Here is a 13,167-nt window from a genome sequence, read left to right as displayed (position 1 = left end):
ATTTTATGTTAACAAATGTACAGACCAGAGTTTAAAATGATTTATCTAATTGATTCCTTTTGTTACCTGGCTAGCAGGGAAAAGGGGTCGAGGCCGGTCCTGACCTGTTACAATGAAGACTGACTTGCTATGTGGGATTACACCAGAAGCTTGCAGTGGAGTAATGGTAAGGAAATCAAGCAACCTTAAGTATCTCAGCTGTATAGGAGCATATTCTGTTGCAAAAGACCTTCCTGCGAAGATCATGGATTCAAATATGGGACATTTGAACTAATACTTGGACTTTGAAATGAATTTCTTTAACAGTTTTCTCTGCAGTGCAAGTTATTAAACTAAAGCTACTCTATTTCCCCAATGTGTTCAACAAAATCCTTAACGTCTAGCATGGTATCTTAATAAAGAATAAAGTTTTTCTTTAAAAAATCTGCTTTAAGTAGATTTTTCCCCAAAGTTTTCTTAGTTAAGGATTCCGAAGGTGGTATTCACAAATTCTTGCATTTAAATTTTTATTGCAATGGTATAGCTGAATACCATCGTTGGTATCCTTAAATTTTATTTCTGCTCATGAAGGTTAATCATGATTGTCTATATAGTAATCACTTATGAATTGTGTTCAGATACAGCAGTTTCAGGTGTAATCATCAGAGCTGGTTAGTCAGGCATTCCAGATAGTGGTTCTTTTCAGAACCTTTTTTAAAGGGTTGGTTAACTACCTCAGTAGCAGAGGATTGAACTATACCCTGTCTGTACTGTACATAGAAAATCTTTGTAGATAAAAGCAAGGCTTGTTTAATATGATATGAGGGTAAGATTATAATATACCAAATGTAACATTCTTAGTTGCCTTTAGTTCCAGAGGCTTTGTAAGACTTCCTCATGACCATCATAACAGGCCTTGCTTTTGTCGTATTTTGTGGCTGAAAAAGCAGCCTTGCTTCTTCAGATATTGTAGTTATTTGGATGTATAATAGTTTAGCAAGATGTTACTTTTGTAAGACATCAGATGTTCAAAAAAGTGCATCAGCAACTTGTACTAAATACTGCAGTGTCCCTTTATAAAAGGTCAGACTAAAACTGACAACTGTACAGTGAAGCCTGACATTTGGATATTTTGAAGTTTTTCATAAATCATAGAATAGTATATGGCTGTAGTTTAGCTTTTTAGGTAAAAGGTATGTTTTCATTAGTGCATTTCTTACTGCTGATCACTGTAAAAACATGTGGATCAGCTTTCCATTTCTCTTATGCAGATCATGATAACCTGTAGAGTAGAGTAGAGTACAATCATTTGTGCTATGTTTTTAATTTTCTAAAGCACCTTGATGACAGTGAGTGTTCAGTGGTGAAGCATCCTCTATTGAACCACCCTTAAAAAAACAAAAAAGAAACAAAAACAACAAAAAAAAGAACCTTGCCAAGTCCAACTTCATATAGGTAAAAGGTAGATAAAATTATGGCTTACTTTGGACTCGGCATAAAGAGCTTCCCTTAACCCCCTGCCCAAAGGGATACTGCAGTTATACTACATACCCATAGGCACCACAAGGAAAATTGAAGCTTATACCTAATTTAGGTTTTATACACACCAGTTCCCCCAGTAAATGCAAATTTTAACAAAATTAGACATGTCATATGTTGAAAATGCTCATGGCAAACAATCATTTTGCATTCCTGCAAATAAAATTGTTTTATACTGTAAGCTGGAGGCGAGTGTAACTTATTTTTGTAATAAAGTTTTTATTTTTTTTATGTGTCATTAATATAAATGTGTGTTAGTACAGAGATCTTCTGGTTTAAAAACTTAGAATCGCACACATTTCAGTATGTTTACTTGTATTTACATACTTTTTAGAATAGTGGTTGCCAATAGCCTGTATGTTTCACATTAATTGATTATTTTTTTTTTTTGTTATCTTAATAAACCATTTTAGTATGTTGTATGTCAATTACTGGGATAGCTGGGACATGAAGTGTAATTTAAAATTGTCAAGTATTCATTGGAATATGTAAATGTGCCTTGCCAGTTTTGAACTTTAAGACAAAGTAAGTGAACGATGGTGAAATGAGTAGTCAATGCATAAGAGACTTGCTACCACAGTTTCATATACTGCCCTTGCTAAAAAAAAATTAAAAAAAAAAAAAGTAACTTTTTCCTCAGATTTGAGCATAAAAGTATGCAGTTGCATTAGCTTCTGAATTTTCAAATCTAGTGATAGAATATTAGGCTTATGGAAAGTGGGTTTGCTAATTGTAGCCTTAAGTATAATTTTGAATTTCAATGTAATCCTTGGTGCTGGCATTCCCAGTGCCAAGGAGTTTTAATGCTCCCTTCAAAGAGGTTGCCATGCCTACTGGCACTTTTACTGTCATATGGTTTTATAAGGAACACTGTCAAGGTGTGGAAAGCAATTCTGAACTTGCTAGAAAATGAAAACACTGGGGGCTGTAGGAGAGGGGAAGTCCTCAGATTTCTTAATCTTGAAATCTCTCCATTGCTGGAAAACTTTAAACACTTGTGGGATCACAAGTGCTAGTGACCAGTTCTTAGTCTGGAAATGTGTTGGGGGAGGGGGGGTAATATATTTATGGAATTCTAACAGTTGATGGAAGTGCGTAAAAACATTGCTATTAAGGCACTACATGTGTTGAAATTGAGGATGATACCCTTAATTTCAGCTCTGATAAAAGCATGGGGAACTATTGCAAAAATGTCAAAATTGACAGGAAAGTGTTTGTTTTCAATGGAATGCAAGCAATGGTGAGTGAGCAAAACATCAAGATCTTGACAGTGTTCCCTCTAATTATGAACTCAAGCCATTATAACTTTTAAAATTAAATATGATTTGCACTGTTCTGATATTGGTGCAGTTTTTTAGCAAAACAATCAGAAAACTAAATTGCATGTGGTGATGAATATTGTGGAAAACTAAAATCAAATAATGTTGTTTTCAAAGCTTTAAATTTGGTTGTGTAAAGAAAAACCCTTCATTATTAAGCGTGGAAAGACCTGGTGAGAATGGGCAAGTGCATTATCTACAGCATCGGTTCAGTTGCGCTGGGTGCTGGTAAACTTGAAATGTTCTCCAGTAACACATCTCTTGCAAGGTGCTTCAGCGATAAAACGGGCACCTAACACGCAGTTCTTGTTGGCATGGTAAAGGCAAGTTTTGACCTACTGGATTTCACCTATGTCTGGATTGTGCTGCCCCTGATTATTCTCGTAGGAGGCCTTCTATACTGAAACACCTGCGAAGGTTTGAGCATAGCTAGCAAGAGTTCCACATTTTTTTTGTAGAGCTTTTCTAAATTTGAAGCCCAGTTGAGCGTAGTAAGAAATTAGAAACTGCTGCTTAACACTTCTGGTTTATAAACACTCCGATACACTTCTAGAATTATACTTCTGTTTTAATGTTTGTTTGTCTGAAGGGGTTTCATACAGGTCATACCATTGCACTTTTTTTGTTTTTACAGAGGAAAAGTGTTAGAACGTAAAATTTCAGGTTTGTTTCTAGTGTTTGGAGGAAGGATGTTAATACAGATACTAAGACCAGCTTCTGAAATTCTGCATAGTACAACTCCTACCTGAATACTGTCTTAGAATCTAAAATAAGGAATACAAATCCATTTGTTGGCAAGGTTGTGGGGTATGACAGTCTAAAATAAGCTTAGCCTCCTCTGAAGGTAGGATTCCCAAATTCATGTTTTGTTCTAAAAATGTTTTACGTGGCAGCAACTTACTTTCCTTTGTGCCTTTGCTAATTCTTCAGAGGCGTCACACTTCTGTTCAGCCTGGCAGCTTTGTTGATGCTTCTCTATGTCAGTGGCAACAGGAACAAAACCGCTTATAAGTATTTCTGAAAAGTGTGTGCTCAAATTGATGCATTCCACAAAATTACTACTGCTTGCTCCTTGCATTAGTGAAAGCTTAGTGGAAAATACTAGCTGTTTAAAATGGAGTGGCAAGGCTTGGAAGTAGGCAATAAGGCAGTAAATTTTGCAACATAGTGCTTGGAGAATTGAAATCAGCAAAGCTGGAGTTTGTGTTCGTAGCTTGAAGCTTATGAATCTAAATTTCATGACTGGCTCTGATGGACTTAGTCTGTCTTCACTGAGTGTCTTGCTGAATTAACTCCTAACGCCAGTGCAGGACGTCCCCAGGCTGGGACTAGCTGGTTGTGTTAGTTGGGCAGAGGAGATGCCAGACTGTACTTTCTCACTTGCTTAGTCAGGTTAAAATAAGTAAATACGTTGTAACAGGAGGAAGAAGCCTAGCTGAAGATATTTGGATACTTGATACAGGTGTTGGTGGAAGAAGGAATAAATCATTAGGTGTTACTTTATGGCAATTAGTGCAAACAAACAAAGCTTCCTAGAAAGTGATATTGAAGTTTTTTTCTGGGAAACGGATTTTCACACAGTCATCTGATTGATCATCACCTTCAAGTGTTTATCACTTGTGTTATAAAATCCACAGGATGGAAGTGTAACTTTTGTGGGTCCTGTTTGGTCTTGATGGTTACAATAGATAAATATGCTGAAAAGTAAATCAAGGGCTAGCTTGTAAGCTTACTTGGAATTTGGAGAGAGGGGTGATTGTCTTATGTGATGTCTCTTTCTTGCCAAGATATAACTGGTTAGATTTTTTTTTTTTCTGCAGAGTTCATCTGAAATGTCTGGTTCTTGAGTGGATGTTGCATAGCTGAGCCTATCTGAGAGCATTGGGTTAAATTTGTTTAAGGCTATCTTCATGAAATCTTCTTTAGATTGTCAGGCTTCCAGGTACATGGTAAAAGCTTAAAGCATCTGTACCAATGTAGAAATCACAGTCACAGGAGGCAGGGAGGTAAATACAGTTTTAAATTTTAAGTTTGAAGAATTGAATTGTTCTGTCACAAGAAATATTCTACTTCCTGGGGTTGCTTTATACCTGAATGTTCATTATATTGTCTGCTCCAAAGTCAGCACTTACCTTCTGACAGTCATTCAGGTAAAACAGCCATGTCGGAGATCTGGGTTCCTTCTCATCTGAGACCGATCCAATTGTCTTGATGAATGGGAATAGTTCGTTATCTCTGTTTGTACAGTTAGTATGGCAAAGAAGACCATTTTGCTTGTTTTGGCCACTGGTGCAGAAGAAAAAACATGGAATCTTTCTCCTTAGTTTCCTTGCACGAAGGAAGATATAAGTGCATTCATAATACTGCTACATATGCAATAGAGTAGCCTAAGCTGTTCAACTGCAGAGATGATAATGGTAAGTAAAAATAGATATTCCAGTACTTAAATGACTTTTGGGACCTAAAATCCAGCTTCAGTAGACTAATTGACTCCGTATCTGCAGGGATTAGGAAGGTTATATGGTTTTTAAGTTAAACTTTTGAGTGTCTACTTCAATGCTAAGCGAACACTGAGTGTAATCTCGTACTGTTAAATACTTTCAAGCTAAGAATCTCCAGAAGGCTTCATATATATACAGTAGATGTTGTTAAACTGATGAGTTGGCAGTCATAGTTTCAAGGGAATTGCCCATGAACATGTCATAGAAGAGCCAGGAACTGAGTACATCAGCTACTGAGTTACTGGTTCTAAGGGTAGCGTTTCCAGTATTGTTCTGCTATCTAAAGTAAAATTCTTTGACGTTTCTTTTCTTTGGGGGAATGAAAAATGCACCTGTGACAAGTGTTGGGTTAGTTAAAAACTTTTATTAAGCACAGCTAATGTGGGAAAAAAAAAAAAAAGAAAGATTCCTCCGTGAGAATTGAACAAAGGCAACTAAGCTATACATATACACCAGTAAATCAGTGCCTCTTCTAAATGCTATTTCAGTATACTTAAGAATGAAGCTCTCTTTTATAAAATGCTAGTGAGAGCTAGTCCAAATAAAGAAGACTTCTATCTTCTCATAATGCAAATATATCAGAATCTGAAGGTGATTTTAATACTATGGCATTTAAGCTTACAATAACATACCTGATCTCTGCATGTGGGAGAACTGAAGTGGCTACTGAGGGACTGTTCCCATTCTAGATTATGGCCAAAGGGTTCCATTACACAGTGCAGTGCAACTTTTTTTCCAGTTCAAACCTATTCTGATCCAGTATTTTGAAGAAAATTTTATGCGCTTAAGTTTATGCTTTAGGGGAAGACAAAACCTCCAGTAACAATCATTGGGAGTAGTGAATGTGAGTAGTAGTTTTACCAGAACTGCATAAGTAGACTTAAACTAGCCTCGTGAAACTGCATCTAATTCTTATTAACTGATTTCTGTAAAAGTGTAGGTGATTTACACTTGCTTTTGAATTAAAAGCTCCTCTGAGGAAACTACAGCAAGGTACATTGTTTAAAATTGTCAAAATCTGCAAATGAAGTATGCTGCAGCTCTTGTGGTATCAGAAGAATGAACATAAAGGGAAAAAACTGTCATAACTTGTATCACTGAAGATACTGTAAGCTTTGGGTGGATTTAAACTTTACCAGTGGGAATGGTGGAAGATGGCTTCATAATGCTAACAGAGAACCTCTTAGATAGTTATTTAAATGAAAAAAAATATATATATATATATATATATATATATAATGGTTTAAATCCATTGGGTCTGATACCCAGGTTAAAGTTAGGAAGAACATGGAAAGTCTTAAATCCTTTGGATTTAAAGCAGCTGTTTTGCTTGTGGAGTTTGCAACTTGGTTTTTACTTATCGTTGTGATCTTACAATAGGAATGGTGTAATAATTGTACACCACTTATTTAGTGGCATGCTATTCTGATAAATACTGCATTTGGTTTACTGATCTTCTGAGCCGTTTAGGTTTCCGTGTTCCTATGTGAAAAAAATCTTAATACTTGTGTTAGCTGATCAGTAAGTCTCAGACCTAATAGCTGCTGCTTTCTGACGTCCTCAGTCTTTTCTTAGGCTAACTGTTGAAAATAGTACAGATTTCTGATGGGAAGTATGGAGGCTTGTTTTCTGTAATTCCGGTGGGTAAGCTGTTAGCCTGTTGCTCGCAGTGTAACGTTTCTAGGAGTAGTGCTTTCACCGAGTGACAAAATGAGAGAAGTACACAGATGAGCTGTGAAAAAGCATTGCTGGTTAAGCATTTCAAAAGTGGAGCCTCCCAGTTTGTAACTGCACTCAGGGGTGCATTAAGGGGTACCCAGCACACAGGTAGAAACTACACGGAAGTAAATTGGGTAGCAGTCACTTCTCAGCAAGGTTGGCACAAATTGCCCTCAATGATAGCTTATGTTAAAGTAGCTGATATGGTACTGAATTACGCTGAGGTACTCATGTAGTTTTATTGTGCAGCCAGCAAAGAACAGCTGGGTTAGTAACTCCAGTGCAGCAGCACGTAGATGATCATCCACTTGTAGTCTTGGAGAAACAATAGATAGTTGTGATGCATAATGTGCTTTAAGCATCTTCTAAATTTCTACATCCCTTTGAAGCAGCCTTTTTTGACTTTAAAGCATGAAGATACAAACATGTAAGGTTCATGTTCAAGTTCTGTATGCAATTTAAAGATACGAGGAAATGTTAGCAATTCTGGTGTTAAGAGCAGACAGTTGGGTGAAGTTAGAGCCCAGTAATCAAAGCACTTATTTTAGAATTGTGTAAAGAAAGAGTACTTTCTTTACTCTGTAAAGAAAGGAGCTGTTATTAAACAGGTATTCACTTAGTCTGTCTAAGAATGTCTGTGTATGTAGCACAAATGCATATATTGGGTAAGGAAGAAAAAAGCCAAAACCACAAAACAAAAACCCGTCTTCGAGAAGTGTTTGGGAGAGGACTTGAATATGCGTTACTTTCCAAAGGCATGCAGGTTACTAGGTGATAGGTGTTAAATTCTTGGGTATGGGGTAAGCGAGATAAATGTGATAATGTTGGAACCTCAACCACATGAGAGAAATTACAGAGATATTTTAGGTTTCACAAATAAACTGAAATATTATTAGTCTCCAGTTTAAAGAGAAAAATGTAGATTTGACTTGGACATCTTAAACAGGGAAAAATGTCCCTGTAAAAATTAAAACTTAGTTGCCTGTAAATGCCTTTTTTCCTTTTTTTTCTTTTTTTCCTCCCCTTGAAGCAGTGATCAAAAGCCAGGTAGACTCCCCACAGAGAAATACAAAGGAGTATGTTTGTGTGGTATTTAGATGGTTGATCTCTAGGAGTGATAGAATCACTAATAATATTCCCTGCTATGGAGAGTCCTCAACAAAACACATTCTTGTCTGGCTCAAGAGAAAACTTCAGGTCATGTAACAGCTGGAGAAAGAAATCATCCATCCACGGGCGCAAGAATACTATTAAATGTGCCTTGACTACTGGCAAGTTTGTAGTCTAGGGTTAAAAACAAAATAGCCAAGTAAATAACCTGGCAAATCATGAAGGTAGGACTTCATTTAGTTGTATTACAGCTTTGTGGAATCATTCTTGCCATTAATCAGTCTGTCCTTTTCCTGTGAAAGGTAGGTATACTCTAACCCAGGCATCATCTAGCAGCCACAGCAAGATGTGAAGGGAATGTCAGGTGATGGATCTTGCCCAGGTGCAAACATCAGGTTGAGAGCAGACACAGGGCCTTGGACTTCATGTGAAAAGGTAAGGAGATTATTTCCGGGCTGGAGTAATCATCGGGGCCTCTTCATCTCGGTGGAAGTTTGGGAAGAATGGCAGGAAGGCAGTAGGAATGCGTCCAAGAGAACCAGGGAATTCTGTCTGAAAGTATCCCTGCAACAAAGGAGGTTTTGAATACAGCAAAACAGAAAACCAGCAGAGGAAAAACTCTTGCTATGCCTCAGTTATGTGATTTTGAATGCCCTGTTTGGAGAGGTGAGTGATAATCCTGTGGCTGGTGATGGTAAACCTGCTGGTTTGAAATGATGGGCTAGTAGCCTCAGCACCAGGGAGGCAAGAGACCGTCCTGAATATCTGATGTACCTGTGCCAATGACTGGCTTGTTTTTGGGTGAGGAGTTCTTCCATTTCTTTTTACTGGTATTAAAATTAGATTAATACCTTTAGTAATACTTTAAAGTGTATTTAAAAGTAGGGTAATACGAAAAACTTTTTAATAGGGCCTGACAAGACCTACGCATTGAGTGATGCTTAGGGAAGGAGTGTCGTGTTTATAGTGAAGCCTCGTGTAACATCTTGATTTGAATGTCAGGGAAAAAGTGACTGAATAGGTGTTTTGCTTGGGAAGCTGTGGCAAATCAAAGCCAACTCAGCAGCCCCTTCAGAGATTTCAAATTGAGGATGGGCCTGACAGGCTCCCAGGTACACCACTAGGTTTTTGCATAGGGCTGTGTTTTTTTTTCCTGGGTAAGTCTCTAATACAAGCCCAGCATCCCGAGGGAGAGAAGTGGCTGGTAATTTTTCAGGACTTGGTGTTGCAGGTAGATCAGATGGGTATATTCTACAATGGAGGTGGTCTTCATGCTCAGAAATGAAGGGATCAATATGTTCTTGAAAGCAGGAGCTCAAGATGATAATGATGATAAAGATATTACCAATGTGGAGGTTGCTAAGCTTTGAAGATGTTCAAGTCGTGATAGAGCTTACATCTTTACTAGAAAATACAGTTTCTTAATGAATAAAAGGAATTGTATTCTAAGGCTGTCCAATGAAAAACCTTGCATCAGGTAATAAAGTAGGGGGAGGCTGGAAAACAAATAGAGGTAAGGCAGAATATATTTGCCTGATTTTGGTTTGCTAGGATGGTCTCTCCTTACTAAGAAAAGCAGGTCAAGAATAGATAAGACCGTGTGCTCATGAACAAGGTACAGAAGTGGGCAGCTGGCAGTAGGGGAAAGCTGTCATTTTCTCTGCAGGTGAGCAGCATCTTTGAAGACTCAGTGGGAGATAGGAACATTCCTGACTGTAGAAGTAATGGGAATTGAAGCGTCCAGTGGAGACCGGTGTGCATGTTCTGAGCTCTTGGTGAAACTCAGGTGAGCAGCTTTGAACAAAGAAACCTTGGGCTATGTGCAGCAATTCTGTGTCCCCTCACAGCCAGAACTGCTCCTCCACATACATAATCCATGACCTTGTTCCTTTCTTTGTTCTGGCTTTTAACTGTTGCCTGTGGGCTTCAGGGAAGGAGAGGAGAGTGTCATTATGACTTCTCCAGACCTAATGAAGTGCTGAAGGGAAAAAAAGGAGAAGGAAGCACAGCTGTGTATTGGTTCCCACCATTGTGGTCCAGGAGAATCTCCAGATAGGCTCGTCAGAGTTGAGACCGACTGGTATTCCAAGTTTCCTGAACATAGCATATCCCAAAAATACACTAGATGCAGACAGTACACCACAGTATGATGATAGGTTAGAACTCAGCCTACAGTTTGCTGCGTCCAAAGTGGATGATAATGTTCAGTGGAGAACTTACTGCTATTCCGAAACAAACAATGCTTTTGAAAACAAACAGGCCCTAAAGAAACCTGTAATGGTATTAAAGCATCCTTTCTCTATTTTTTTATGAACCAAAATCTACTTTTTCGAGGGAAAAAAATTCTTTCCCTCTTGTATCTGAAGTGCACTGAACCCAACTTCAGGTTTAGCTGATGCTACCCAGGTCCACATGCAGTGTTGAGCTGTCTTACATGCATCTGTTGAAATTCCAAATCTCAATCACTGTAATTGCTGGTGGGGGTGCAGACACTGGGAGTACAGAGAATACTCCAAAGTCCAGAGATAAGACTGGAAGACATGCAGCTTCTTGTGGAGAAGAAAACCTCATTCATTGCAGCTTGATATGAAAGATGGTAAGCTGATTTTCATATTAAGAAGGCCATTTATTAGTATATATTTACAAATATTTATATATCTGTGAAAGGGGGAGCCTCATGCCTACCAAGTGTTTAAAACATTTTTTTATACTTCAGTAGAAAAAGACAAATAAACCAGATGGGTGATGTAGTAGCAAATCATTCAGTCACATATTAGAAACTGAGAAAGCTGCAGATTAATACTGAATGATCATAATGTTCCCCCATGCAATCTCAGTTCCTAATAGCTCCAATGCCTTTCCCAGCTAGAATATTAGTTACTTAAATAAAACAAAGTAAAAAGCAAAGCAAAACTAATTAGTGCAGAACTTTGATGTTTAACTAGTAAATAGGTCAGGCTTAGATCTAGATGAAATGTTCAGTTGATCTGAATTCATTTATCCAGAGGAAATTTGTGTATCCTATGATACAATATCCAAACTTTAACTCTTCAGGTAGTCACATAAATTCCACTATAGAAAACCTACTGATATTAAAACTAGCTCTTCCAAATAGTCCTTATTTCTTGATTTTACAATTTGTCCCCAAAATACACTTCGGAGTCCTCTTGCTTGCGTAAGCATGCATGCTCCCTTCCCAAAGGACTATTTAGGGAAAACCACTGTGCAGGTGGCAAGAGTGCACCAGGAGCTGCATTGCAGAACATCGGGGAGGAGTTGCAAGCAACTGTTCTACACTGTTCTGGAAGAGAGACTGTGAGTTCCTATCCTACTAAGGCATGTCTGCTAATAGGCCCCTGGAGGGATCATCTGCTTCCCCAGAAGCACCAGTGATACCAGAGGTAGAAGTGAAGTGGTACATAGCAATACACCATAGTGCCACTTTTCTATTAAATGAGACAGCATTTTTGGGGAAGAACGGTTTGGCATACCTTCAGGAACGTGAGTAGCTGTCTGATAAAGGTAATGTTGATCAGTTACGAGCTGTAAAGAAGCCTGGCCTTGCAGAGCTCGCTACTGAATCCTAAAGTTATCTAATTAAAATTATCATATTCCTCTTACAGTGGAGCTTTACCATAGGGCTGCATGCTCAAGTTATACTGCAAAATGTCATACTAGCAAGCTGCCCATATGCTTCAAGAAGTTCCTTCAAAAATCCTCAGAACTCATCCTCACATATGAAGAGGAATAACCCTCTGTTCTGAGTCTCCTTCTCTGGAGATACTCAAGGCCCATCTGGACGCCCACTTGGGCAGCCTGCTCTAGGGAACCTGCTTTGGCAGTGGGGTTGGACCCCATGATCTCTGGAGGTCCCTTCTGACCCCTACAGTTCTGTGAATCTGTTCATGTTTTCTCATAATACCCTGTGCATTGGTCTGCTAGCATAGAATTATTTTGCTTTTTCCATATATCCCATATTCTTTCAGGGAAACTTAACATATGTCCCATTGTTGCTTGTTTTTTTTTTCTTCCCGAAAACATTTTTTTTTTGCTGTACGTAGAATCATAGATCTATGATTCATCATACATAATGATGACTCTACATCATTTAAACGAAGGGAAAATGTCCAGTTCATTGCATATACCCTCAGCCAACAAATGATAAACAAAACAACCTTAGTTATACAGCTCATTCTGTAACAATTTCTGTAACGTGGTGCTTGAAAGACTTAACTGAAGCACAAATAACTTTCTGAGGGAGATAATTGATGTTGTTTAGCTCTTAACCTATACCACTTTTAAATACTTCTTGTTCTCAGAGAAACTGGTTGCTTGAACTAAAAATATCCCTGTGGAATTCTGACCTGACAAAAACACTCAAGGCATTTGCTGCTGTACCTACAGAAGCTGAAGCAGTGGAATTCAGGATACCAGCTTGCCTGTCACCATTTAAAAAGGAAAAAGAAAACTGATTTCTGCATGTGGGTTTACACGATCAGTATCAGGATGCACAACAGATGTTAGCATCATTAGAAAGCTTTTTCTGTCTTACAACCACAATCTTCGGTTATAATCAGGCTTTTTTTCTACTTTTGGCAAGTTCTGATCATTGACCAGAAATTATTGATTATGTGAAGACTTGAAGTGGAGGGATTTTTTTTCACTGTTCTGCTCCTAAGGTGAAAATTGTGCCCAAAGGAGGAAAGAGGATCATAAATCTTTGTAAAAGGCAGACTGTTCAGGTGGTCAAAGTCATTTGATACAAATGATAAGCAGAGTAAGGAATGAGTTTTCACCATCTCTGTATAAAATAGTGAAAGTTCTTTGTGAGATTGAAGATACATATGAATATGCAAGGAGAACAAAGTGGTGGAACTCCTTGCAGTTCAAAAAGCAACTTGAGACTCAGGGAAAAAAAAAAAAATCCTTCTCAAGATATATATCCCCCTGATGCAAATTGGAGTCAAAGAATGTTCTGGGAAAGTATTATATTCCTGCTG

At 38.1% G+C, this 13,167-nt stretch overlaps 1 protein-coding gene across 4 annotated transcripts in view; it reads left to right on the top strand.

Annotated features, from left to right (window-relative positions):
- The window catches only part of SYNCRIP (synaptotagmin binding cytoplasmic RNA interacting protein), a 25,546-nt gene extending 22,689 nt beyond the window's left edge, over positions 1–2,857 (top strand). For 2 of the 4 annotated variants that reach the window (XM_084515914.1, XM_084515916.1), the window contains exon 12: positions 78–2,857. In XM_084515914.1, the coding sequence (XP_084372040.1) occupies positions 78–103 (26 nt within the window). In that variant the 3' untranslated portion in view covers positions 104–2,857. Of the gene's footprint in view, positions 1–74 lie in introns of all 4 variants that reach the window. The other 2 variants (XM_084515913.1, XM_084515915.1) reach the window with 1 other exon arrangement.
- The last annotated feature ends 10,310 nt before the right edge of the window (positions 2,858–13,167 follow it).

The sequence above is a fragment of the Aythya ferina genome, assembly GCF_964211825.1.
Source record: "Aythya ferina genome assembly, chromosome: 3".
NCBI lineage: Eukaryota > Metazoa > Chordata > Aves > Anseriformes > Anatidae > Aythya > Aythya ferina.
Note: the sequence above shows the minus strand (reverse complement) of the source record. Positions and strands in the feature narration are given on the sequence as shown.